General features: G+C 40.7%; 2 protein-coding genes across 2 annotated transcripts in view; one reads left to right on the top strand and one right to left on the bottom strand.

Annotated features, from left to right (window-relative positions):
* CDK6 (cyclin dependent kinase 6) overlaps positions 1-27,689 on the top strand; it is a 245,185-nt gene that overhangs the window by 150,946 nt on the left and 66,550 nt on the right. Inside the window, 1 exon segment of the mRNA XM_047694269.1 lies at positions 19,299-19,408. Within this exon segment, the coding sequence (XP_047550225.1) occupies positions 19,299-19,408 (110 nt within the window).
* LOC125080452 (small nuclear ribonucleoprotein G-like) lies at positions 24,818-25,198 on the bottom strand. The gene has a single exon (XM_047694271.1). It carries the CDS (start codon positions 25,159-25,161, stop codon positions 24,931-24,933), a length of 231 nt encoding a protein of 76 aa, XP_047550227.1. The 5' UTR covers positions 25,162-25,198; the 3' UTR covers positions 24,818-24,930.

Below are 27,689 nucleotides of genomic sequence, written 5' to 3'. Positions count from 1 at the left end.
CTGCTTCTCCCTCTGCCCCGCCTCCCCACTGCACCCCCCGCCCCCAATGCCCATACATGCATGTGCTCTCTCTCAAAAATAAATCTTTAAAAATATATGAATAGGGCGCCTGGGTGGCTCAGTGGGTTAAGCCACTGCCTTCGGCTCAGGTCATGATCTCAGGGTCCTGGGATCGAGTCCCGCATCGGGCTCTCTGCTCAGCAGGGAGCCTGCTTCCTCCTCTCTCTCTGCCTGCCTCTCCATCTACTTGTGATCTCTCTCTGTCAAATAATAAATAAAATCTTTAAAAAAAAAAAAAAATATATATATATATATATATATATATATATATATGAATAGGGGCACCTGGGTGGCTCAGTGGGTTAAAGCCTCTGCCTTTAGCTCAGGTCATGATCTCAGTGTTCTGGGATCGAGCCCCACATCGGGCTCTCTGCTCAGCAGGGATCCTGCTTCCTCCCTCTCTCTCTCTGCCGGCCTCTCTGCCTACTTGTGATCTCTCTCTGTCAAATAAATAAATAAAATCTTTAAAAGTAAATAAGTAAATAAACAAAAATGTATAAGTAAATATAAATGAATGAATTAGAAAACAAAATAAGAGTAGAATGGAAAAATAAACCTAAGAATTGGTCCCTCATGAAGACTAATAGCAAAGGCAATTCTCGGACAAAGCTAATGAAGATAAAGGAGAATATAGTTAGGGAGCATATCACTCAGCTCTTCTGCTGAGTAGCAGAGCCCTTGAAAGAACTGGCCACCTACAAGACTGGATCAGATAGAATAGGAAGGAATGCTGATCAGAGGAACCTGGAGCCTCAGGGCTTCTCCTGTGAACTCAGCCTGTCACCAATCCTCAAACTCAGTGCCCCCACTTCTCCCCCTGTGTGTGTCCCTTTCCATTAACGTGGGTAAGAAAAGAGGATTGTCATGCAGAGTTCATTCTCACACAAGCAAGAGAATGGAGAAAATATAGCCTACCGAAAAGAGTTTGGGACTGAGCAAAACATATACTGGTTAGAACTTTCCAAACTCCTTTATTTAAGTCCTTCTCGGCCAATACTGACTGCACCTCACCTTTGTGTAAGGCATGAGGAGCTAACTCAGTCGGAGGGGTATGCAGTGTTAGGAGACACAGAATATGCTTGAGAAGTTCGTAGTTTGGTGGGTGAGCCAAAAGAGGTGCCCTGTAAGGGGTGACGATGATAAAAATATTACGTATCTACCAGAGGTGAATGGCTAAAAATGCCTGCTCTTCGTTAATAAAACTTTTTTTTGTCACAATACTCCCCATGAGGAAAATCCTAGAAAGGGTTAGTCTCATGTAGTTGTGTTTTAAAATGAATCTGTTCTAACGGTCACAAAGGATTTGGGAATGCTACAGTGAAAGCTTCCATTCTCTTCACAGGTGGCAGCTTCTCAGTCTTGGAAATTGAGGCAGAAATGTACTGTGATTGGTGTATATGGACCTGTCTTGAGAGTGACACTGGCATTCTGCAGACGGTAGCTCTTGCTAATTAGTGACTGCACAATTGAAGTTCCTTCCTGTTAATGCCAATTAGTTAGATTTTGCGGCGGGATGCGTTTTACAGAAATTGGTGATTGCCATCACTTTCAGACGGGAGAGTTCATACGTTTAGTTCTTTGGGTCTTTTTAGAGTAGTAAGATGACATCCTTAGTTTATTTCAGGGATGGCTTATGACTCTCCGGCATTATGTTTCAGGAATTTTTAAAATGTAGTTAAATTATTTACCTACTTTTGAAGTATGTGTCTCTGCGCCTTCCTTTCTTTTCTTTTTTTTTTTTTTTAAGATTTTATTTATTTATTTGACAGAGATCACAAGTAGGCAGAGAAGCAGGCAGAGAGAGAGAGGAAGGGAAGCAGGCTCCCGGCCGAGCAGAGAGCCCGATGTGGGGCTCGATCCCAGAACCCTGGGATCATGACCTGAGCCGAAAGCAGAGGCCTTAACCCACTGAGCCACCCAGGCGCCCCGCTTTTCTTTTATGTCAAATGTTTACTTTGCATCTGAAGTCTTAAATTTCTCCTTATATGCTTGAGACTTTTCTTCCACAAGGTTGACTCCCTCTGCTGGCTCTAACTGCAAAATGATTACACATCCCAGGGATTGCTTGCGTATGATGTCCTTTGCCTTAGACTTTTTCCGAAGTGTAAAATTAAACTTTAGTTTGGCTCCCTCTGATTCTGGATATAAAATCGCCCGAGAATCTGAGAAATATTTTACATTCCTTTTGAGAACAATATGAAATTCTATGAGACTTAGTAGTAATTTGACATTTGAGAAAGTCTGGCATGCAGATTTATAGTATATAATAGGTGCTCAATAAATATTTATTAATTTCTTGATTGCAGTCATATTTTTATTGTATAAAGATTGTGTGCACTTTATTGTAGGAGCAATAAATCACCTATTCTCTTTAATGAAGTCATCTGTGTTTTCATGGCACTTTCTCCATGCCTTATTAGAGTTCTAACCATGCTGTATTAGTTATTTCTTTTTATATTTGCTTCACTAGACTATGAACTCCTCCAGAACAGGCATTATCTATCATTTGTCTTTATAGTCTCAATCCCTTTCATGCTAGGATGCCCTGTAAATGTTGGTTAACTTCAACATTATATTACAATAAACTTCTTCCCAAATGGGGTGCATACAGACAGAAAGTTGAAGCAACCAGAATTTTTTCTGCAATTGTACTCTTACCCTAAAGAGGTGATTGAAAGTAAATGAGGTGTTTATTCAGAATAGCCACTTCCTAAATGTGAGCCTGTCTGTACTAACAGAAGGAATAGAGTTAATACAGACATAGCAAGACTTCTTCATGATCTACATCCATAATATTACATAGCAATAAAAGATGTTACAGTGGTTATACCGTTAGCCCTGACGGGTACCTTTGTAACTTTTATTTACATTCTATACTTCATTTTCAATGCAAAACCAGATTTTCCTAAATGTTGCTTGCCTAAAACAAGATATCCCAGCTCTTTTTTTTTTTCAGCTCTTAATTTTTAAATTGATGTTGGGATATAGGATGTTGAATTGCATGCGTGCATACATTCCAGAATTTATTTTGGATTATTTATGCTCCTAACTCAGTACAGTGTCATAGACTGTTGCTTTTCAAAGCATTTTCCAAGGGAAGTCTAATTCTATAGGATGGTAATAGGTGTTTGGGGGGACGGTTGGGAATCATTCTGTGGACAATGCTTGGCAAATGTTACATCACATAGGTTTCTGTTTTGACTGTAGAATTTCTCAGAGCCTTTAATGTGTCAGGGCGAAAATGTGAATTTCACAAGTGGATTCAGCATATTCCCAAATGTGTTTGATTTAGAACTGTTTCTCATGAAACATCTCTGGGCATTATTGTCCTCAGTGGGACAATGAAGACTTAATGGTATAACCAAATGGCTTCCTCCCACATCTTCTCCAAGATACTGTCAATATTTGCCTCTTCCCGGGAATGTCTTTGTTAATAGAAATATTGGTGGATTTTTGGTATCCATTTATTTTTGAAGTTGGATGTCGACTCTCACAGATTCTGTAGGTTTACCTAAATAAAATTCACTTTCGGGGCTGAGTCAAAGTATTCCTTCCTGTCTTTCCCACTCCACTTCTGCGGTCAGCCAGGCTAGAAGCCCCATCAGGGCAGGAACCATGGTTCATTCACTAGCATTGGGGGCCAGACACCAACCAGCACTCTGCAAATGTTTATCCACTAAACGAAGAAAAGTAATTTCTACAGTCAGTTGAAGTTTCTAAACAAGGGAGAACGGTGCCACCTGTACACTGATTAAGGTCCCGCAGCCCTCCCCACCCCCGATATTGTCGCCGCAGTTCCCCATGTTTAAATTTCATGCCTGGGTGAATGTGAATGCAGGCTCACCACAAATGGAAACGTGACTGCATGATCTCTACAGAAGGAAATGAGGCAACAGGGGCTAATAGCTTTGGGTTTGCCTCTTAACTAAACCACGGGACTGTATACTGACAGGTATGGTCCTGTCATTTCGTTCATAATAATGTGTCCAAACTTTAACCATGGAGGAAATCTAGTAAAAACCACCATCCTGCAGCTTCTAAAATGTTTACATTATTAATATTGTAACTTAGAATCTGGGCACCAACATTTCAATATACTTTACAGTTTAGTTCCCCTGTTTTGTGCACAGATTGTCTAAGAATTCTCTGTAAATATGTAGTCTGTACACCTCCGGAAGAGAACAAGCATATGCTTAAGGGGTTGGGAATTTGCTTCAAGTCAGATGTAGCAAGGGCAAAAGTGAGAAGAGTAACCTGACATTTTAAAAATTATCTTCAACCATTGAGTCATGCATCTATACAGAAATGATAGAACATCTATACAGAAATGATAATGACCACTATTTAGTCTATCACTACAAAGAGAACCTGATTAGTGCTTTAATAAATCCAGACTCTATTATCATTTCTTTAGAACCATATATTCTGGGGCGCCTGGGTGGCTCAGTGGGTTAAGCCGCTGCCTTCGGCTCAGGTCATGATCTCAGGGTCCTGAGATCGAGTCCCGCATCGGGCTCTCTGCTCGGCAAGAAGCCTGCTTTCCTCTCTCTCTCTCTCCCTGCCTGCCTCTCCATCTACTTGTGATCTCTCTCTGTCAAATAAATAAAATCTTAAAAAAAAAAAAAAAGAACCATATATTCTTATAAATTGGCTAATCAGAAGTACATAAAGTGACACTACGCACGAACCTGAATGGTTGTGCATATCAACCTAGAAATGTCCTATGTTCCTAATGGGACTGTTAAATGGTTCAACTGCTTGGAAAAACTATTTTACAGTATCTGCCAAACATACGCCTACTCCCTCTCATTTTCTCAGATGGATGGATGGGGAGAGAGAGAGAGATAACCAAGAGAAATTAGCGAATATGTCCAACATAGTGGACATACACAGAAATGTTCATGGCAGAATGGTCATTCAGCATAGCCAAGAACTAGAAACACCCATCAAGAGAAGACAAAATTGGCTAAATAAATTCTGGCATGTTGACACGATGGAACCCTACATAACAGTGAAAGGCAACAAACTACTGATACATGAAGTATCAGTATACAGGATTCCTCCTATTGACTAGGAAAGGTGTAAGAGGGCCTCCTGTGCCTATCTTTCATGTAAGTGGTGGTTACATAGATGTGAGCATATGTAAAAATACATTGTACACTTTAGGATTTGTGTATACCTTACTATAAATAAATGAATGAATTCTTTAAGCAATAGATAGGTATGTAGGTGGATGGATACATACACGTATCTGTATGTATAGAAGCCAGTAAGTAGCTACAACTTATTTGCTCTTTACAAGGAATTTCCTCTAGGGTATTATGTCTAAATTGGATTTTCTTGCCATATTTATGAATCCACAACACCTTTTGTATCCATGGAATAATTCAAAGATGTATGGATTCTTTTTTTCCTTTCTGCTTTTGTTTTGATTTTGTAGCTTGGGAGCAAATTTGAACTTCTGGTCATGCATTTAACAAACAGTCATTGAATGCCTGATGTGTACCAGACACTGTGCCAAGCTTTGGAGATCCAAAGATAGTTAAGTCTCAGTCCCTGTCATTCAGTCTCGTGGGGGTGATAGAGATGGAAGCGGCTTCTTGTGGTCACACCACACATCGTCAGAGGCTGTAAGAGCTGTGTGCAGTGGAAGTGTAGAACAGGGAACAGATATTCTCCCTGGCTGAGAATGTTCTGGAAGCCTTTCACAGAAGGGTCGCTGGGCCCTGCTTTTTGTTTTTACCATAAATCAGGGTCTTCTCTATTTTAACCATCTATAGTGATGATTTAAGACTACTTTTCAGTTATTAAAGGCTCATCAAAATATGTTGTATGATGTACATGTTTTCTTAGATATCACCATAATCACTTTAGACGAGTTCAAAGTCCTAGCAGTTTCAAGGATAAAAGAATCTTCCTGCCACGGATTTCTAGAAAGCAGCAACATTTTTTGAAATGTTTGTAAGTGGAAAAGTAGTATTTCTTTGAGTTAGTTCTGAGGTAAAAGCCAAGTTTTACTCAAACTGGAGGGTTACTTTTCCTTTCAAGTCATGTTCGCATGCAGCAACCACACTGCCCCAAACACATGTGCAGCATGAGCCCCAAGCCTAGGTGAGAAGCCTTCCGCTGGTTTTTATGTTCACACATGTATTTCTCCTAATAGCGGATGTACCTAGAAATACTCTTTAAGGTCCTTGGTATTAGTGTGGTTCTTCCTAGAAACTGAGACAATTTTAAGACAAGCATTGCAGCTTATCAAGAGAAGATGAATTTGTATGTCTTATAATTACCTATTTAATTAACAGAGCTGCATGCTTTTAAAGTGATCCTTCCCCTTGGCACAGAGAAGATATAAAGTTATTAAAAATCCTGGGAGTGCAGAAAAGTGTTTTATAAGAGAAAGGAGGGGGGAAATTACATAAAATAAGAAAAGATTAAAAGAATAAAATTTATAGAAGAAAGGAAAATCGAGAGCTGGGACACGTGTTTGCATGTGACTTTTCTTGTTTTTAGTAACTTTGAAATCAGAGAGTAAAATCTAGAGTGATGTCGTCACATCCATACAATTGCACGGAGTGGTCAAACCTGAAAATTTCTTGGGTCAGGTGAGGGGAAATTTTTCTTTGACTTGGGGACAGTGTTTTAAAATGGGTGATGAAAGTGAGGAGGTTCTCCAAATGGTATTTTCCAGTCCCTGTTTCCACAACTCTAGTCAAATGTGTGTTTTGCTCTCTTATAGAGATGAGAAAGCGCCCTCTTCACACTGGGTCTCCAAAGACAGATGAGGGGTGAGTTTGAGGAAGAGCCTGACTTGGGGAACTGGTTAGATGGTGCCGTCATTTGCAGAGATAGGGAATACAAAAGAAGAACAACTTTGGGAGGAAGGACATTGTTGTGGTCTCCAGGGAAGGAATGTTCTGAGCGGACAGCCATGAAAGCGTTTGTCAGCAGAAACACTGTGCATACTGCACCAGACCAGGTCCCTGTGCAGAGCATGTGGGTTAGGGAGACTTTCCTTGCCCTGCGCCCAGCCCCAGCCATTTGCACATCCTTGACCTTGATGCCTCAAGTGGCGGCCATCTGGGTGAAATCCTTTGGGACACCATTGTTCTAGAAAGACGATTTCTTTTGTTCTTGTCAGCTTTTCTGTTAAACCTATACTGCTGTGGAAATGATTGTTCTGGAAATACGGACTTTTAAAAATTTTCATTAGGCCTAAGACAAACAAGAAAAAGACCTGAGGTCATTCAGTCTGCTCTGTGAGAACCACCCTGAGTTGGATAAGCCCTGCTTCACTTCTCTGAGTCTCAACTTCCCCATCTCTAAAGACAGATTCATTGGTACTCACCCCATACCATTAAAGTGAGACTGGGTAAGGCAACAGAGGAAGTCAGTCCAACACAGTACTTCCATCTCTTCTGTACCCCATCAGTGTGTTCTTCCCCTCCTTCCCTAGCCCACTTCTTTGCGCCCAGGTGGGATGAAAGTAAAAAGGTTTTAGAGGAAGATCACAAAATCCCACAATCATCCATCTGCCATTTAACAGTTCTTGTCAGAAAATAACTTCCTTCTGTCTAACTACCCTGTTCCTAATGCTGCAAGCCCACTGCTTCTCTCGGTCAAGCCCTTTTTCTTTTCTGTTTGCAGTTGTACTCTTGCTAAATGCACAGCATGAGACAACCTCGTCTTCAAAAGCGTATTTTCTTTCATTCTTGCCTTTAATAGCTGAAAGCACAAAATACAGTGGGAGCTCCAGAATCCTTGGTAGTTCTTTTCTGGTGGCCCAGATTAGGTGGAAATTGCATGGCTGGTTTTCTTTGCCTGCATGCATCTTAGTGAGCCTTTGTAGATGGAGATGTGCAGCTGAGATGACAGGACTGGGAAGACGGCAGAAGGAACCATTACCTTTTTAGCTACTTCCTGCTAAGGATCTCCAAATTCTTCTCATTTGAGGAAGGCAGCGCCCCCCTCCCCCAGTGAATTTTAAAATGTTGAGGAATGTTTGAGGCTGAACTTAGATTTCAAAACTGTGCTTTTCCATTTCCTTGGTGACTCGTACTGACCATATAACTTTCCCAGTGCTCATTAGTAGGTTTACAGGGGAGGTATGGACTTCAGAGACATTTGACTCTTTTCATGATAAGAAGTCAGGTTTTAAATTCTCTTACAAATCTGAGTGATTAGGTCGCCTCCTGGAGCATATAGATTTTCTTGAGTTAAAACAACGTTCAAAAGGAAACGATGAGCTCCACAGCCTGCCATATCCTGTGCGCAGAATAATTTCATTTCTACTTATCTGTGAAGGTTGAAGGAATGTCTACAAATATTTGCTTGGTTTCTATGGTGAAGGCAGAGAGAGATCAAGTGTGTGATTGTTTAGTGTCAAAATCAAAACTACACTATACTGTACTTTGAGAGAGAGAGTCAGTTTGTTGCTTGAAACATAATAGACATTTAGCAAGGGCTAACTATTTTAAGTCTCATAAGTTCAATATGAAATTTAAACAGTACAGCCTGAAGGAAAACATGGGCCCTCTGGGCATTTTGAAACGTCTCTTCACGAAACTAAAATGGTCTTCAACTTCATTAAAAAGTCGTGTGTTGACCGAAGGTGGTGTTGGTGGATGCTCAGAATACCTGATGTAGGTGTGGGGTCATGACCATGATTTATAAGTTTGTGGTGTAATAGAAGCCCTATAATAGAAGCCTGACCTCCTACCCCCATAATCCTCCATTCGGCTGTGTTCTGGCTACCCACACGTTGGTTAGAATATACATTTATTTTGTGCCTGCTAGACACAGTGCTCTGGGAGGTGCTCTGGGTGGAACGTGCACTTAGAAATGGTCTCTACCCTCAAAGGACTGGCTTTGGGTCTTGTAGGCAGTAAGTATACAGCAAATGGGATACACTGTGATAAGTGCTGGGATTACGTGTCACTAAGGAAGGACTAGGTGGGGCATGGTTCGCAAGAATCAAGCGCGGTATTGTGAGAAAACATTCCAGAGAAAGATCTCAGCATATGGCAAGGCCAGAGGCATGACACAGCACGCATATTGAACAACCATAAAGCCTCTGAGCAGGTTGAGGAAAGCCTTCGTGTGAAGGAGGAGCAGGCGATAAAACTGGAGAGGGTGAGAGCCAGATCCTAAGGGCATTGTGGGTAAACTGGACTTGAACTTGACCCTAAAAGCTCTGGAGAGTGGATGGATCTTACGCAGAAGTGTCATGAGCATGGCTTTAGATGCAGTAGAGAGGACAGAGTGGAAGGAGGTCGACTGGTAGGGGAAGAGCCCAGAGGAAGTTGTTGTGGCCCTCAGGAGAGGACACAGGTGTGCACAGTGGAACTGCCAGATCTGGCAGCGCAAGTTTTAGGGGGAAGACAACACATGCACTTTGAAGTTGAAATACCTCTGGGAGAACTAAATGGTGATGTCCAGGAGGCCGTTTGATCTGTGGGTCTGCAGAGTTCTGGCTACCTTGTGGTCATCCTGGAGGGCTTCCACCTATCATGCTCCCCAGGGGGTATGCATCATGGAAGAAGAGTAACCGCCTGAGGATCTTAACCTTAAAGGAAAGAATTATTTTAAGGGACTGATGGGGGAAGAGACCTACAAGTGGAAGGGACTATACGACAGGACCCTCGCGTTCTTCATTTAAATCACTACAGCCATTCCCCACTCCCGTTGTTCTTCATCCAACTCCTTTGACTTGCTGCTTCCCTAGTTTGTGATGCCCCGTCAAGGACTGACCTGACCGGTGGCACTAGTGTGATGACTTGGATTGAAGCTCACTTGGACTTTGAAGCCTTCAAGTCTGGAGTAAAACCTTTTTTTAGGTTGATCTGTTGAAACATTAGCAGAAGTTGTAAGAGAGGTAAAAGACTCAGGAGGAGATTGTAAGGACCGCTGGTATCATGAAAGTTCAGAAGCCTGGATCCCTGAACACCTTTGTCCTCCCGTGGGTCATCGTCATTGCCCTGTGAGCATGGAACGCAGGCCCCTGACTGCTGAGTGACTCGTCCCCAAAGATTCCTTTCATCTCCACGTGGACAGAACACCCATGTCATTGCCCTTCAAATCTTCTTACACATCCCCCGAATCAAATTGGGTTCGGCCTCACCTTCCTCCACAGATCCCCTTTCTTTTTGAAAGACATGTGATTACTCTAAAATGCCCAGTGATGATTAGACATTATTGTCTCCATATTCTCCAGGCTAGCCGGGTGCGTCTGTCCACCGTCAGCCCTCCCCGGAGAATTGCCTGTGCTTCGTTCATACACCCAGCCATCAGATGATTACTGAACACCTTTCAGGCACAACACTGATTGCACACTGTGACCAATAAGCCGAATGACTGTAATGGAAAATAGAAGGTTCAAATGCTATAGAAATGCGGGAAGGTTGAAGCGCCTGGGTGGCCCAGTCAGTTAAGCATCTGACTCTATTTCAGCTCAGGTCATGATCTCAGGGTTGTGGGATGGAGCCCCATATAGGGCTCCATACTCAGCAGAGAGTCTGCTTGAGATTCTCTCTCTCCTCTCCCTCTGCCCTTTCCACCTTGTGCACGCATAAGCGCCTCCTCTCTCTCTCTCTCTGTCTAAAAATAAATTTTTTTTTTAATTTAAAAATAAAAAAGAAGGGCGCCTGGGTGGCTCAGTGGGTTAAGCCGCTGCCTTCGGCTCAGGTCATGATCTCAGGGTCCTGGGATCGAGTCCCGCATCGGGCTCTCTGCTCAGCAGGGAGCCTGCTTCCCTCTCTCTCTCTGCCTGCCTCTCTGTCTACTTGTGATCTCTCTCAGTCAAATAAATAAATAAAATCTATAAAATAAAATAAAATAGAAATGTGGTTGAAGTTGAGGAGACAGCAATCATTTCCAGAGGGGAGAGCAGGAAGGGCTTCATGGAAGAAGTGATGAGACTCAGGGAAAGAATATCCCACAGAGAGAAGCACAGAAGCGGTGGTCAGGTGGTTGGAAATCGGCACATCTTGATGGGAGCCAGAAGCTCCATTTGTGAGCCAGGGGGATGACTCTAGGTCCTAGGAAAGACAGACGGCTTTGCTCCTGATAATGGGTATATGAGAGCACAGGCCAAGATCTTATTGGCACAGTGCTCAGTGCTGAGAATCTCATTTTTGTGTAGACTTTGACAATTTTTTGTCACCTCATCTATCAAAATATCTTGTGCTGGCCCTTAGATTATAAATGAGTCTATTGGAGATGACTCCTTGATTATTTGCTAAAAAGTACTTTGTGTGTTAACTTTTATTGGTATTTAATTCTTAATAGTTTTCCATTGAACTGGCTTGGCAGAATTAGTATTCTGATTATGATATTAACTTAAATATATAACTTTAAAGGATTGAATTTTGAGACGCTTCATGAAAAGTCCATGAAATTGCCACTAATTTTTATTTTCATTTCACAAAACCATAGTGGCCTTCCAGAAGGAAAAAACATACATACCAGAGAGTTTTATATTGGTTTGAAGCAAATAAACAGCCAAGAGCATAGTTCAGAAAGCCTTCACCTTGGCATTGTACCCATATTCCTCAGAAATCCTTATCTGTGTTTGCATTTAAGACATGATGTTGAAGCTGACCCCAAAAGGAGAATATCACTGTACTGATATCCACCCCAAGTAATTCCTAACCCAAAAGACAGGCGAGGATGTCCAAAGATAAGCATTCCTGGGTCTGTACTATATATGTACCTTGCTAAGGCTTCATGACCATTGCCACAACTTGTAGGGATTTTTCGAATTCTAACAGAAGTCACCTTACAGATCATCTAGTCCAAATGCCCTCATTGACAGAGAGGAAAATGAGGCTTAGACAAGAATTTGCCATCCATGCTGATTTCTTCATTTGCAAACTGAATGTATTAGTCAAGGTCCCACCGGGAAATGGGTCCCGGTGCACAACTCAAAATAATTCAAGGAAGTTTTGTTTACAGAGACAAGATTTACAAAGGGGGTTTAGGGGAAGTGCAGTGGATGGTCCTGGAATTTGGGTCTCATTTGCAGCCAAGCTTTTACCATTCCCAAGCTTGACAGGAAGAGGGGGAGCAGTTCCTGGAATCAGGTAGTGCCCAGGATAGACAGAGACTTCGCAATGGCGGCACAGCCAGCTCTAGACAATGAGGAAACCGGGGAAACTCTGCCTCGCCCTTCTCCCTCTGCCTGAACTCCTGCTTAGGCTTCCTATTGGCCAAACCCAGTAAGAAGCTGGAGGCACGTGGGTGGGTAGAGATCCACCCCCACCCCCCAGAGCAGACACCATCCAGAGTGGCAAAGGAAAGACGATCAGCACAGCATTCATGACGTGCTTTTCTACTCTTCGCGTACCAGATCTATGGTGAGGATGCTTCAGATAACATGTACAGATATTTTCAGGATCTTGGTGAAAAGAACATGAATAAAAGACTATTGAACCTAATATTAAGTGAGAGTGGTTTACTCTTACATATTTTGAGTCAGAGTTGGCTTTGGCTCTACTTTATCTCACACTGTTATTGGACTGGTTCAAAAAACGGTGAATAGAGATCAAAGAAGTTTAAACAGATACATCCACTTGGGTAAATATCCTTGAAGTCCCCCTCCCCCCATCTTCCGCTCCCCCTCCTGTTGCCAAATCCATTCAGCACCTCTAGAGGCTGTTAATACATGTAATGATTGTACTAAACATCGTATTTGCTTTGGTTCCAGCTGGCTCCAACCACTAAACTCTGTCCAGAGTTCCTATTGTTGTCTTTGCTTAGTAGACAACTGCATTGTTATCATGTATCAAAGAGGCTACCTTTGTGATAGATTTTTTTTTAAAGATTTTATTTATTTATTTGTTAGAGAGAGAGAGAGGGAGAGAGAGAGCTCGAGCACAGGCAGACAGAGTGGTAGGCAGAGGCAGGGGGAGAAGCAGGCTCCCTGCCGAGCAAGGAGCCCAATATGGGACTCGATCCCAGGACGCTGAGATCATGACCTGAGCCGAAGGCAGCTGCTTAACCAACTGAGCCACCCAGGTGTCCCTTGTGATAGATTTCCAAATGTTGATCTTTATACATTGCATTCATGGATTCTCTCTACATGTTTTTAAATTCAAGCTCCCAGTGATATTTGATTTTTAAGAATATATAGAATTATTAAACACAGAGAACTTTCAGGCAGCATTGATTACATTGTTGAGAACATTCCTTACTTCATGCACTAAAACCTTGAAACATTTTTTTCAGTTTTGTCTGTTCCTTAAAAAGCTTTGGAGTAAAAAATTAATAAATCTGCTTACATGTGACAAACTGATTTTAAGTTAGGCAGTCTTCCAGAAGAAAATTATAGAGGCACAGAAGTGTAATAATTCCAAAGCAAATAGAATTTTTATTTTACTGTCAGGAAAAATTGTTACAATTTATTCTCAAAAACTTGGAATTTACATATTTTAAATCCCATGAAATTGTAAAAATTGTCATTTGAGATATTTTAAATTATGGTGATGTAAAGTGAGGACTGAAGGACTCTAAATCAGAGAATGTGGAACAGCCACATAAATTAGCAAATTAAAACTGGGGACACAGCTGACATAATGAGATAATATTACATAAACTAGGGAACAACTATTAGATTTGTATCTATTGCAAAAAGTGTAATTTGTTATTTTTAAATTCAGACCTTGAACATTGTTGGGTTTTTGTGGGTTTTTTTGAGAATTAAATAGAAATGTAAGTCTTATACAGTTCATACTTTCTTTTGGAATTCAAGCATGTTGAATTCCACAAAAATTAAACCAAAAAGGTGTCTCTGTAGTCAAATGCTAATAGTTCAAATAGAGTCTAAGCACACACCTAATTAATAAATCTGATTCCTCCCACTGTTAAAATGATTTACACATAGACCAACCAAAAATCTTAGGACTACCAAAGAGCTTTTTAAATATTTTTTTAATTGAAATTATTAAATGGGAATTTGACAAATAGATGTCCTACCATTCAGAGCACTGGTGTTCTTCAGAACTATATTTTGAAACCTTTTTCTTAAGCCTTTTTTTAAAGAAATCCTTTAACCCCAAAGGATAGCTGAATTTTGAGATCTGTAACTGTAAAGTCTTTTGAAGTTCCCAGTAAAATATCTCTATGTAAATTTAAAATATTTTCCTCTCGGTTTTCTGCTTACAACCTGCGTGCTTGCCTGTTGATTTGTGGATATTTGGAATCCTGGAATGAAATGTGTTGGATGCTGAGTACTGAGTTGAAAGCAGACAGTCCTGGTGAGAATCCCAGCTCCTCCACATCTCAGCTCAGTGTTTCTGGCCAAATGACTCAGCCCCTCTGAAATTCAGTGTTCTCAGCTATAAAATGTGCTTACTTAACAGCAACTGCCTGATCTTGTACCCTGAAATCCTCCAGCCCCTTTTCCTTTCCACGTTCCACCTCCTGCTTTGCCATGTTTTTGTAGCAGCCGCTCATTGAAAGCTTCACGTCCACGGAGAGAGCCCTGGCCAACATTCCTGTATGCGGATACAATTATGGTATTACACCCACATAATCTGTTAATAAAAATTAGAATATATTTCCCACTGTTCCAAAACGTATTTATTCACTTAACAGTGTATCACGGATGTCTTTCTATGGGAGCACAGATGAATGGGAATGAGAAGCAGCTCATCCTTTCTGATGGCTTGATGGCTAAATAAGAGTCCCCTATTGGAAATTATTGTGGGCGAAACATCCTTGTGAATACCTCTTTGTGTACTAGACTGAATATTTCAGATACATTCCTGCAAGTGGAACTCTGGTTCGGTGACATCGGTGCTATTCATCTTGTAAATACCATCAAGTTGTCCTCTAAAGAAGTTGAGCCGGTTTGTGGTTGGAAACAGTTTCCCCATACCATGGCCAACAGGGAATAGTGTCGTTCTGTTCACTTTTACTCATCAGGCAAAAAGGATAGCCCTTTATTTTGATGACTTTCTGCCTTTATTCCTTCCTTTCTTTCAATGAGGCGACGTATCTTTGATAGTGTGCTTCTTTTTGTCAGTTATCTTTATACTCTTCATCCGTTTTTCTGTTGTTTTATTTATGTAATTTGTTTTAGGTGTTTCATCCCAGGTGGTTATTTGTCTTTGTCTTTGTTTTATAGTGTTTGCCAAAGAGAATTGCAGTCTGAACTAGTGGGATCCGTTAATCTTTTCATCTCAAGCTTCTAGATTTCCCTTCATGCTGAAAAAGGCCTCCATATCCCAAGGTCCTCTTCTGTTTTCCTGTAATACATTTTTTTCTAGCTCTGCTTTGTACACTTAGATTTTTTATGAATATACGGTGCCTTTTTATACGTGGTGTAAAATACATGGTGTAAAGTAGGGATCAAACTTACTTTCTTCCAAATGGAAGGCCAGTTGTCTGGGCCTGAAGTACATTTTTTCTCTCATTAAGATGACATTCAGCACCTATAAGAATGTTAAACCCCATAAATAGATCATTCTCTTCTGGACTTTCTTTTTAACCTGCTGGCACCTACTATTTTGTTTTCTGTACCTTAGAGTATGTTTTGGTAACAGAGAGCAGAGCCTCTTCATCCTTATTTCTCAAACTATTTTTGGCTCTTCTTAAAGCATTATTCTGCCAAAAGCCCCATATTGTCAGAAGTTAAATTCCTCCCCCAAATCACTGCATTGTCTTAAACTTTGTTAATATAGGAATGACAATTATCTTTATGTTTTTCCCATCTTAGTCATAGTCTGTCTCATTTATTTAGTTGTGTTTTTTTTTTAAGATTTTATTTATTTATTTGACAAAGAGAGAGACCACAAGTAGGCAGAGAGGCAGGCAGAGAGGGAGAGAGGAGGAAGCAGGCTCGCCTCCGAGCAGAGAGCCCGATGCGGGCTCGATCCCAGGACCCTGAGATCATGACCCGAGCTGAAGGCAGAGGCTTTAAACCACTGAGCCACCCTGGTGCCCTCATTTATTTAGTTTTTAAATCCTTCAACAATAGTATGTCATTTTATTTATATAGATTTTGCTTTTTTAAATCTTTCAATGTTTTGTGAATGTTATCCTTTTTTACATTATATTTTATAACTGACATATAGGATTTGTGTATTTATATCTTATGTCCATCATCATCTAATTTATTATATCTTAATAATATTTTTGCTGTCATAAGTTTTATTTACCCAAATAAGACCAATGTGTATAGGGCAGAAACCCTTAGAAATACAAGGAGATTCTGGGAGAAAGAAAACAAAATTTCAGTTCTCTTCCAGAGTTTGACAAAGCATAGAAAAATAATAAGGAAGTAAAAACTAGAGCCCAGAACTGGATGCTCTTTTTAGTGAATGTAGTAAGTACCTTCTTTCTGGGGGATGACTGATAATTGATTTTGCCTGGTTATCTTCTAGCAGTGATTGCCTTAATATTGTCAATTTGGTGTTTGCTAAAACCCAGTTGTTATGTGAGTGATATTGTATTGGGTATTTACAGACATAGCCTTGGATAAAATTGGGTCCATGTAGCCTGGAACAATCCATATTATGAACTATGTTGCAGGATATGATTTTCAGATGTCCGTGAGTTCAGGGAGGTGATGGCATCAGAGCTAGGCTTTGTAGGATAAGTAGAATTTCCAAATGTGGAGAGAAGAAGGAAGAGCTTCCCAGTGAGAGTCATATGAGAACAAAGTCATATGAGAACAGTGCCAACTAAAGCATGGAGACAGGAGCTGGAGGGTTTATTTATATCATTGAGTGGTGCTCAGACCTAGCCAAGGGTTAGTGTTACCTGAAGAACTTTGTTTTTAAAAAAAGGAAAGAGAGAGAGAGAAAAGAAATAAAAAAGTAAAGGAAGAACTCCAGGCCCCCCACCATGGAGATCTAATTCAGTGAGGGAGAGATAAGGCCAAGACGCATGTTCGTCCGTTCGTTCGTTCCTTCTTTCTTTCTTTCTAGATTTATTTATTTTAGAGAGAGAAAGCAAGAGCAGGGAGAGGGAGAGAATCTCAAGTAGGCTCCCTACTGAGCGGGGAGCCCAACACAGGGCTCGATCCCGTGACCCTGAGATCATTACCTGAGCCAAAATCAAGAGTCAGTTGCTTAACCTACTGATCCACCCAAGGGCCCCTAGACACATATTTTTCTACAATCCCAGTGGATGATTCTGATGCAGAGTCAGAGTGGATACCCAGTGCTGTGGTCTAGTATATAACAAGGCTAGAAGGGTTATGGAGATACTGCGGGATATGCTTTTGGAAAGATATATTGAAGCCAGTGATAACTGAGTGAAACTGTTTGGTTATTTGGTTTTTGTTTGCTTCTTTTTTTACAATTTTACAATTCTGTTACATCACCACCATTCCTCTATTAGATATCAACCAGATATCCATTACACAAAATTTGATCTCTTGTGTGAATTCAAAACAAAACCTATTAAATGAGATGAAGAGGAGGAACCAGTCAAGAATCTTCTTTCAGTTAGATATTGCTGTATAATCTAGCCCAAACTTAAAACAACAGTCACTTTATTGCCATTTATAATCCTGTGAGTTGACTGGACTCAGCTGGGCCCTTCTGCTCCTGTGACATTGGCAGGGGTGGGCAGACCACAGTCGTGTGGGGGATCAGTCCAACTTGAATGTCCAAGATGGCTCCCTTGCATGGCTTTCAGCTGAGAATTAGCTGGGGCTGTCCTCTGGAACATCTTTGTGGGCTTCTCACCACATGATACTTGGATTCCAGAGGAAGCGTCTCAAAAGCAAGCATTCAAAAGCAAGACTATGGGGCACCTGGCTGGCTCTGTCAGTGGAGTGTGCGACTCTTGGTCTCGGGGTTGTGAGTTCAAGCCCCACATTGGGTGTAGAGTGTACTTAAAAATAAATCTTAAAGGAAGGCGACCCAAACTACGAGGCTTCTTCTGACCTAGTTCTGGTGGTCTCAGATACTTCTGTTAGTTTAGGCAACCAACTCACTAAGACGAACTCATTTTCACAGAAGGTGACTTAAATTCCTCTCTCTCTCCCTCTCCTTTTTTTTTTTAAACATGATTTTTAAAATTTATTTATTTGAGAGAGAGAGCGGGAGGGAGAGCGAGAGGAAATCTGAAGCGGACTCCATGCTGAGCACAGAGCCCGACCTGGGGTTCAGTGTCACAACCATGAGATTATGATCTGAGCCAAAACCAAGAACCTAGCTCTTCCCCCAGCTGAGCCCCCAAGGCGCCCCAGCCTCCGTCTCTTGCTAGGAGGGGTAGCGTGTGTCTGTAAGGAAGGAAGGAAACAGATGGCAATCATGTTCTGGAGAATTGCAACTGCGATCTGAATGCACCAAGTACTACAACGTCAAAATACATAAAGGAGAATTGTAGGAAATTTCGATAGATGTCCACAAAAGTGCAATTAGACCAAATAGTAAGTAAGGATAAAGGGAATCTGAATAATATAAAATGCTTATAGTAGATTAATTATTGAATTCCTAGTGTGACAGCAAAGAATATTCCTTTATTTCAGCCATCTGTAGAATCTCTGTGCCCCCAAAAGAGAAGCACTTGAACCCCTTATAGGGGCTCCAGTCTGTTTCCCGACCTCTCAGCCTTGCAGATAGAGCCACAGCAGTGGACACTACTCTTGTATTAAGTGAGGTTCTTCCTGTTGAGGAGTCCTATCCTCTGGATGACTTTTACACATTGGTGTAGACAATTGAGTTACACATTCTCAAGTTCTTGGTTTCTTAATTTGTTTTCTGAAAAGAGTGGCATTGAAGGGGGCTTTATTTTGATTCCCCACAGTCTCATGATAAGAGTAGTTTTGACTTGTCCTGGGTGCTCTTTATACTTCAAGGTCAGCACCCAGCAATCACTGGAATCCTCTTCTGATTTCCCAATAATGCTGACGTAGGAACTGAGCTGGAATCTTGCTGACACCTGTTCTCCATGTATTGTTTTTTTAAGCCCCTTCAGAAAAAAAATAACAGCGTTAAGATCCGTGGGTTGTTTTTTTTTTTTTTTTAAGTCTTTGCTTTGCTTCCTAAAACTCGGTTGTTTGACCATCCTCGTAAGAAACAGAGTCTGAGCTGGGAACCCAGGTTGTGGGGATGATGTCATTTCCTGGCCTGTCAGCAATGAATCTGAGTTACTTACGGCTTCTATCTCAGTGTCCCCATATGATGCCAGGCACCTTGCTGAGCTGGCATTAAACCGGCTGAGATGAGAAGTTGAAGCAACCAGCCGTCTCCCTCAGTAACACTCCAATCCATTTGCTTTTGCAGGTCGTCACGCTGTGGTACAGAGCGCCAGAAGTCCTGCTTCAGTCCAGCTACGCCACCCCCGTGGACCTCTGGAGTGTTGGCTGCATATTTGCAGAAATGTTTCGTAGAAAGTAAGAAATTCCTTTTGTTTTATTCTGTCTTCCTTGGAAAGACTTTTTGGGTCTTCGATAATTTGAGTGTCAGCATAGCATTTCTTTTGCAAGTAAGGTCATGATATATACAGATACACAGATATTCTGATCCCCCTGCTTTGGGCTGCCACGTCCAAGCCTGTCCTGGAAACGCTTTCTCAGTCCTGAACAGTGTAGTTTTGTAGGACTCTAGCTTCCAGCTCTTGGAAACTCTGTTTGGAAAGAAACATGCCATTGTTCTTACAACTTATTTTTGTTGCTGATGATAGTATCTAGAAATATCCTCAAGGTGGACCTTGTCCACAGGAGAAGGACCAGGGCTATTACGTGTATGGAAATTTTGATGGTGAGAATAGTGGCTTACACAGAATGTTCAGGATGAAAAGGACAAGGCAAGGAAGATGTTAGCACTACTTCAGAATACTGAAAATGCTGTCGGAATGAGGAGAGATTAGACATACTCAGGCACAACAGAGCAAAACCGGGACCAGGGATAGAGAAATGACAGAAGTAAAGGTTTTTGCTCAGACGTGGGAAAAATCTAACATTGGACTGTTATCTGAAGAGAAGATAGGGGTTCGTGAAAATAGTGCATTCTCATTGGGTGTCCCAAGAAGAAACTGGACTACCACACATGGGAGGTGTCTCAGTGGCATTAATAGGGTAGGTGGGTGGGCTAGAGGACCTCCAGGAACCTCTGACTCTGAGAACCTGTGATTCATTTGTTTGATTTTTAGGTCACAAGAAATAGGCAAACAATATAATAAAGACCTGCCCAGAAAATAATCCATACATGGGTACTAAATTCAGCAAATCAAAAATGAAGCAGAGAACCTAATCGTAATCTATTAGCTCCTTGTTTTCTATTTTTGTTTCCATGGGAAGTGTGAGCTGGAAAGCTGAGCATATTCCTGTTGTACATGTTACATTCAAAATGTTAGTTACATGGTAGCTCACAAGGAAAAGAACTGGTCGGCCATTACTTGCCTGTCTGTCTGTGCTTTGTTTTAACCAAATGAAGTTTGGTGCATGTCATAAATTTTGGGACCTATTTTTAGAACTCCGCATTTTTGTAAATGCAGCTCACAGGAGGGGATCATGCCCAAGAAATCAGAGTACATAGATGTTTGTTTCTGGCCTACTCTGTGCCAAGTACAGTACCAAACCTCTTCGCTTCTGTTACTTTTTATGCCTCACCATGGAAGATAGCAGAGGTGCGGGGACAGATTTATTTGTCCAACATCAAGCAGCTAAAAAGGAGCAGGGGTATTGCCCCAAATGAAGCTTGTGCGTTTTAACCCAGTGTTGTTTCTGTACCAAGAAGGGAAGGAAAAAATGTTGATTTCAGCTTTAGTGTTTGCCAAACAGGCTGAATAAGTGGTTTGGAGCATCCCTAAAGACCTTGGTAGAAATCAAATTCCCACCTCCCCCGGCCCTCCCACCTCATCAGAACTTCTTGGGCTGGAGCTCAGCAACCTGTGTTTGAACAAGCCCTTAAGGTGATGCTAATTCACCCTCCAGGGCAAGAACCACTGGGTTGGATGACAGGATCACCAGAGATGAGCAGACTTCGAATGTGCAACTCCAGACCTCTCCCTTAGAGATTCTGATTCATTACTGGGATGGAGCCAGGCATTCTTGTTTTTAAAAAGCACGTCATGTAATTCTTTTCATCAGACAAGTGTAGAACACATGAGGTTATAGGATTATGGTCAGGGGTGCCTGGGCAGCTTGGTCAGTTGAGCGTCCGACTCTTGATTTGGACTCAGGTCATGACTTCAAGCTCCGCTGCCGGCTCCCCTCTTAGCTGGGAGTCTGCTTATCCCTCTCCCTCTGCTCCCCCCCACCTGCCTGCTCGAAGGCATGCACCCGCGTGTGCTCTCTCTCTCAAATAAGTAAATAAATAAAACCTTTAAAAAAAATTAAGGATTATGGTCAGAACAGGAAATAAACAGGGTGGAAGTCAGAGGATAGTCATTCTAGTTCATCCCATAAATAAGTTCATTTAGCTGAGAGCTGATGAGAGAAATGTCTATTAGAATTACATTTATATGTCTAGAATTGTCCTCAAATACAAAGATTGAGCCCTTCTTTTGTAATGGGAGGAGAGTGGTCCGTTATTTTTCAATAGGATAAGACTTGAACACAGCCACTCTTGATGAGACAACCAGTATTCTCCTGAAAGATGTTAAAAGTACAATTTAAGATATGTAGTATTAAGCATTCACTAGTAAGGAATTTGCAGTATTTCTAAGTATAGCTGGTCACTACTTACAGAACAATTACAACCTGAGTTTTCATTTTATAGCATTAAAACTTTTCCCACTGAAGTGGCCCCATCTAGCTTGCAGAATTCTATATAACCTGGAATATATATGAAATGCTATTTGTGCTAATCCATCAAAACCTATTTTCTCCATATGACATTTTTTCTATGGGAAAATTCATTCTCTGTTCCAATCCAGGATGACAGGGATACCCTTCCCTTCACCCCAGCACCAGAAGGGGGGACTTAATGTTGGAGGCTCAGAGAAAGGCTCCTTTCATGATGGCAGCAACAGCTGGCTTCAGTTTGCTTAGAAAGGGAGATGGTGGGTAGAGACCCATTGGCTCTTTAGATGTGCACAAAAGAAAGCTATCCTCTCTCTTGGAGCCTTGTGTAGAGGTACTAAATTGAGAATTAATTGCCTGAAGGTGGAAGCAGTATCAGAATCCAGGCCCACATGCCTATATGGCTGAAGGAGAGTGAATCCAGACCTACCACACATAGTTCCTGGGCTAGGTGCCCTCTCTCTTAGGTAGTTCCTGCTGGTTTGGCTTTGACCTTGAATCTGGCCATGGGATCTGACCCTTGTTCCTGCTCTGTTCATGTTTGGTATTTCTTATGATTACACCAAGATATCTGAATGTGCATGCTGTTTACTCATGCCAGATGAGTTCTGGGGGTCCAACCGCCAGCTTGACCAGACTCTAGCTTGACTCCTGAGTCAGTGCTGACACACCTATTACATTGTCCAGTGGAGAATTTGCAAGCCAGAGATTCTGAAAGCAGTCTCCCTCGTTACCTTAGACTATAACCCTAAATCAGAGAATCGTGGCATGTGTCCACTCTGGGTTCCCACCTGTTACTATGGCAGTTTTCCCACATGTTGTCATCTTTCTTAATACCTTCATGGTTTTTTCCATATTCTTAACTATAGTTACATAATTGTTTACCCTAAACAATTTACTTTTTTTAATTGAAGTGTAATTGACATACAATAATATGTTAGTTTCAGGTGTACAATCTAGTGATTGAACATTCATATGTATTACAAATCAGTCACCACGTTAAATCTAGCTACTATTTGTCACCATTCAAACTTGTTACTAACTACAGCCATACCTCATTTTATTGTGCTTTGCAGATACTGCATTTTTTTACAAATTAAGGTTTGTGGTAATCCTGACTCAAGCAAGTCTCTCCGCAGCATTTTTCCAACAGCATTTGCTAATGACTTTGTGTGTCTGTCACACTTTGGTAATTCTTGCAATATTTCAGACTTGTTCATTATTATGTTTGTTATGGTGATCTATGACCAGTGATTATAACTCACTAAAAACTCACAATGGTCAGCATTTTTTAGCAATAAAGTATTTTTTTTAAAGATTTTATTTATTTATTTGACAGAGACAAAGAGATCACAAGTAGTCAGAGAGGCAGGCAGAGAGAGAGGAGGAAGCAGGCCCCCTGCTGAGCAGAGAGCTCAATGCGGGGGCTCCATCCCAGGACCCTGAGATCACGACCTGAGCCGAAGGCAGAGGCTTTAACCCACTGAGCCACCCGGGTGCCCCCCAGCAATAAGTATTTTTAATTAAGGTATATACATTGGGGTTTTTTTTTAAGACATAATGCTATCACACACTTAATGGACAACAGCGTATATAAAAACATGATTTTTATATGCCCTAGGGAACCAAAAAAATTCATTTGATTCACTTTATTGATACTCACTTTATTAGAGTGGTCTAGAAACAAACACACAATACCTTAGATGTGGCTGTATTTCATTTATTTCTGCTCTCATCTTTATTATTATCTTCCTTCCACTAACTTTGGACTTTTTCTTTTTCTATTCCTTTAGGGGTGAGGGTAGATGCTTGCTTCTTGTGGTAGACCTGCCTCACTCTCAAATTCTGTCATAGAACTGCTTTTGCTGTGTCCTTTAGATTTTGGACTATTGTGTTTACCTTTCATTTGTTTCAAGGCATATTTTGATTTCCTCTTTGATTTTTTTCATTGACCTGTGGGTTGCTCAGTAGCTTGTTTGGGCTCCATGTGTTTGTGTTTCTTCCAGTTTTCTTCTTGTGATTGATCTATAGTTTCATACCATTGGGGTTTGAAAGATGTTTTTATGTGCTTTTAATCCTTAAATTTACTAAGACTTGGTTTGTGGCTTAACGTGTGATCTATCCTGGAAAATGTTCCACGTAGACTTGCAAAGAATGTGTACTCTGCTGCCTTGGGATGTTAAATCCTATCAATATCTGTGAAGTTCATCTGGTCTAATGGGTCATTTAGGCCAATGTTTCCTTACTGGTATTTCTGTCTAAATGATCTATCCATTGGTGTAAGTGGAGTGTTAAAGTCCCCTGCTGTTACTGTATTACTGTCAGTTTCTCCCTTTATGTTTGCTAGTATTTGCTTTATATGTTTAGGAGCCCCATGTCGGTACGTAGATATTTATCTTCTTGTTGGATTGATCCCTTTATGAATATATAATGTTTTTGTCTCTTATTAAACTTTGCTTTTTAAAAAAATATTTTATTTATTTATTTATTTTTGGTGGGGGAGGGGGGCAGAAGCAGGGAGAGGGGCAGAGGTGGGAGAGAAGCAGGCTTCCTACGGAACAGGGAGCCTGATGCAGGGCTCCATCCCAGGATCAGAGATTATGACCTGAGCCAAAGAAGGCAGACACTTAACTGACTGAGCTACCCAGGTGCCTCTACAGTCTTTGTTTTAAAATCTGTTCTGTGTGATGTGAATATTGCTACTTTAGCTTTCTTTTCATTTCCACTTGCATGGAATATCTTTTTCCATCCCTTCATTTTCAGTGTGTGCATGTCTTTAGATCTGAAGTGAGTCTCTTGTAGGCAACATATAGATAGGTCTTGGTTTTTTTTATCCATTCAACCACTCTGTGTCTTTTGATTGGAGCATTTAGTCCATTTACTTTTAAAGTAAACTGTTGGTAGATATGTACTTACTGCCATTTTGTTGATTGTTTTTATAGTTCTGGTTCCTTCTTTTGTTCTCTTCCCTTGTGACTTGGTGACTTTCCTTAATGTTATGTTTATATTTCTTTTTTTTTTTTTTTTTTTTGGCTGTTATAAAAGTTTATTTAACAAAAAAGCTCAATATGAAAATGCACACAATCTGATTTTTATATTGTAGTAAAACAGGTACTATGGAGAGGGGACATGTGGAAGCAGTTGATTCTTCTGATGAACACATCCATTGTTTATACTCGTTCTAAGGCTTCTAACATGATGATACTATTTCCTCGTATTACCACCATTCCAATATTGTTCTGTTGCCTACTAGTTGCCATCTCCACACATTCATCTATCACAAGATTCATAAATGGATCGAACCCCCGTAATATTCCTTGAACATGTCTGCCACCATTTAATTTCAATGATAATTTCTTGTCCATAAATTTTTTCAACTCGGGAGGGTGAGCTTTGCTCATGGTGTCTACACGGCGAGCTCAAAGATGCCTCCAAACTGAATATATATTTCTTAATCCTTATGTTTTGTGTATCTATCAGAACTATTTGGTTTGTGGTTACCATGAGGTTCATATACAAGATCCTATCCTATATATTATAGGAGTCTATTTTAAGTTGACAGTTGCTGAAGTTCAAGCACATTCTAAAAGCACTACATTTTTAATCCCTCCCATCCATGTTTTATGTTTTTGACATTATATTCTACATATTATTTTTTGTATTCCTTGCCTGATTATTTGTAGCTCTCGATGATTTTACTACTTAGCCATTTTGTTTTCCGCTTAAAGAAATCTCTTTAACATTTCTTGTAAGGCCAGTTTGGTGTTGGTAAACTCCTTTAGCTTTTGCTTATCTGCAAAACTCTTTATCTCTCCTTCTATACTGAATAATAATCTTGCTGGGTAGAATAGTCTTGGTTGTAAATATTTCCCTTTTAGCACTCAATATATTCTTCCACTTTCTTCTGGTCTAGAAAGTTTCTGCTGAAAAATCAGCTCATGGTCTTATGGGGGTTCCCATGTCCATAACTAGTTGTTTCTCTCTTGTTGCTTTTAAGATTCTCTCTTTAACTGTTGATACATTGAATATAATGTGTCTTGGTGTGGATCTCTTTGAGTTCCTCTTATTTGCGGCTCTCTGTGTGCTTCCTGGAGTTGGATGTCTTTTCCTTCATCAGGTTAGGGAAGTTTTTAGCCATTATTTTTTTTTTCAAATAGGTTTTTTGTCCTTTTCTGTCTCTTTTCTTTTTTTAGGAGCCCCATAATATGAATGTTAGTATACTAATGGTGCCCCAGAGGTCCCTTAAGCTATCTTGATTTTTTTTCATTCCTTTTTCTTTTTGCTATTCCAATTGGGTAATTTCCACTTACCTTGTCATTATCACTGATTGATTCTTCTGTACCCTCAAAGCTGCTGTTGATTCCCTCTAATGTATTTTTCATTTCGGTTATTGTATTCTTCAGCCCCATTTGGTTCCTTTTTATATTTTCTAGACAAGTTACTTTTTTTTAGTCTCATCCAAAGCAAAAATATATAAAATCACAGATTTGATGAGCCAGTTATTTGTCTAGTACACACTCAAATAAATACATAACCATTAAAATTCTTGAGAAGCTTAGTCCATGTTCAAGCCCTAAAATCATCTTTCTCACATACCACCAGTGGTAAATGTCACATGCTGGAAACCTTATAACAGGTGTTTCATTTAGTCTACAAATAACTTACTCGTGGCCACTATATGCAAGACCCATTTCTAGAGGAGAAATTAAATCCTAGTGGGGAAGAGAGGCATTGCATGCACAATTTAGTTGATTAACCTCAGCCAGGGTAAGTCCTGTGAAGAAGCAAAGGGTTCTGTGGATAGGTATAAGGAGAATACTGTTTCCGGAGAGGAAAAGCGGTTTCTCAGTGGAAGGCCAGAAGTCAGTATTAACCTTCCTTAGAGGTCACATCCTAGTTGTTTATGTAAAATCGTTAAGGAATGATCATTTCTGCATTAGTTAAGGCTCACCATTCTCCATAACCTGGGGAGAAAAATAAGAAACAAAGGGAGGTAACACTTGTCTGTCATATGACAGACCCAGGGCCAGGCCCTTCACATGTGTATTACCTCAGTAAACCCAAATTCTGAGGACTATCCTCCAGAGTTTCCAGATGACGAATGAAAGTCTTCGGCAAGGAGAGTAGATAACTTGACCATGGGCACACGGCTCTTAAATACCAGAGCCAAATTTGAACTCAGGGTTGCCTGACTCTGTATGCTTTGATTTTTCCCCCCTCTGTCATGTTTCTGCTCTTGCTGCTGTTTTACCTGCTAGTCATATTTTTATCTGCAGTGTTTTCTGCGTTATTGCAGTGTGGCAGCCGTGACATTTTAGAAAGGTCAAGAAGCAAACCATATGCTTAATAGTTTTGATTTCCAGTTTTTCCTATATTAGAAAGGTTGACTGATGCTCTGTGATATTAAGGGTTGCCAGGGAGTTTGAATACTCTCTGTCTCTATTATCTGGGCTTAGTGATTGCCACCAATGACTTAGTACAGCAGCTATGAAATGAGTTAGAGTCAAAGTCTTTTATCTTCGTCCATTAGCTCTTTGCCTATGGGTGGTCTGTCTGAACTCCACATTGAGTTACATTTTAATACCAAAAAACACTAGTCAGGGTAAGGATGACATGCAATGGGATAGGAGGGAGGGATGGAGGGATGGAGGGATGGGTAGGATAGATTGGTTTTAACTTCATAGCAAATTAAGTTCACAGTTGCTAGCTATCCAGGTTATCTTATGCTCCTGCTCGGACTTCTTGTTAGTAGTTTGAAAATGATGGGGTTTTCCAGGTTATAGCAAACTCATAAAAAGAAAATGCACGTTTAAAAATTAAAACATGCTAATTCTTTGGAGAAAAAAAAAACTAATTCTCAAACTAGTTCTTTGAATATGGAGATTGTGGTAAGCAGATAGTAATTCTTAGAAGTTCCGAGTTGCCTGCT

Source organism: Lutra lutra, chromosome 11, assembly GCF_902655055.1.
Source record: "Lutra lutra chromosome 11, mLutLut1.2, whole genome shotgun sequence".
Taxonomy (NCBI): Eukaryota; Metazoa; Chordata; class Mammalia; order Carnivora; family Mustelidae; genus Lutra; species Lutra lutra.
The sequence above is the reverse complement of the archived record's forward strand: the minus strand, read 5'-3'. Positions and strand labels throughout refer to the sequence as shown.

What these genes read in the sequence shown, in the direction of transcription:
- LOC125080452 (XM_047694271.1), bottom strand. Translation starts at nt 25,161, where the DNA reads ATGAGCAAAGCTCACCCTCCCGAGTTGAAAAAATTTATGGACAAGAAA.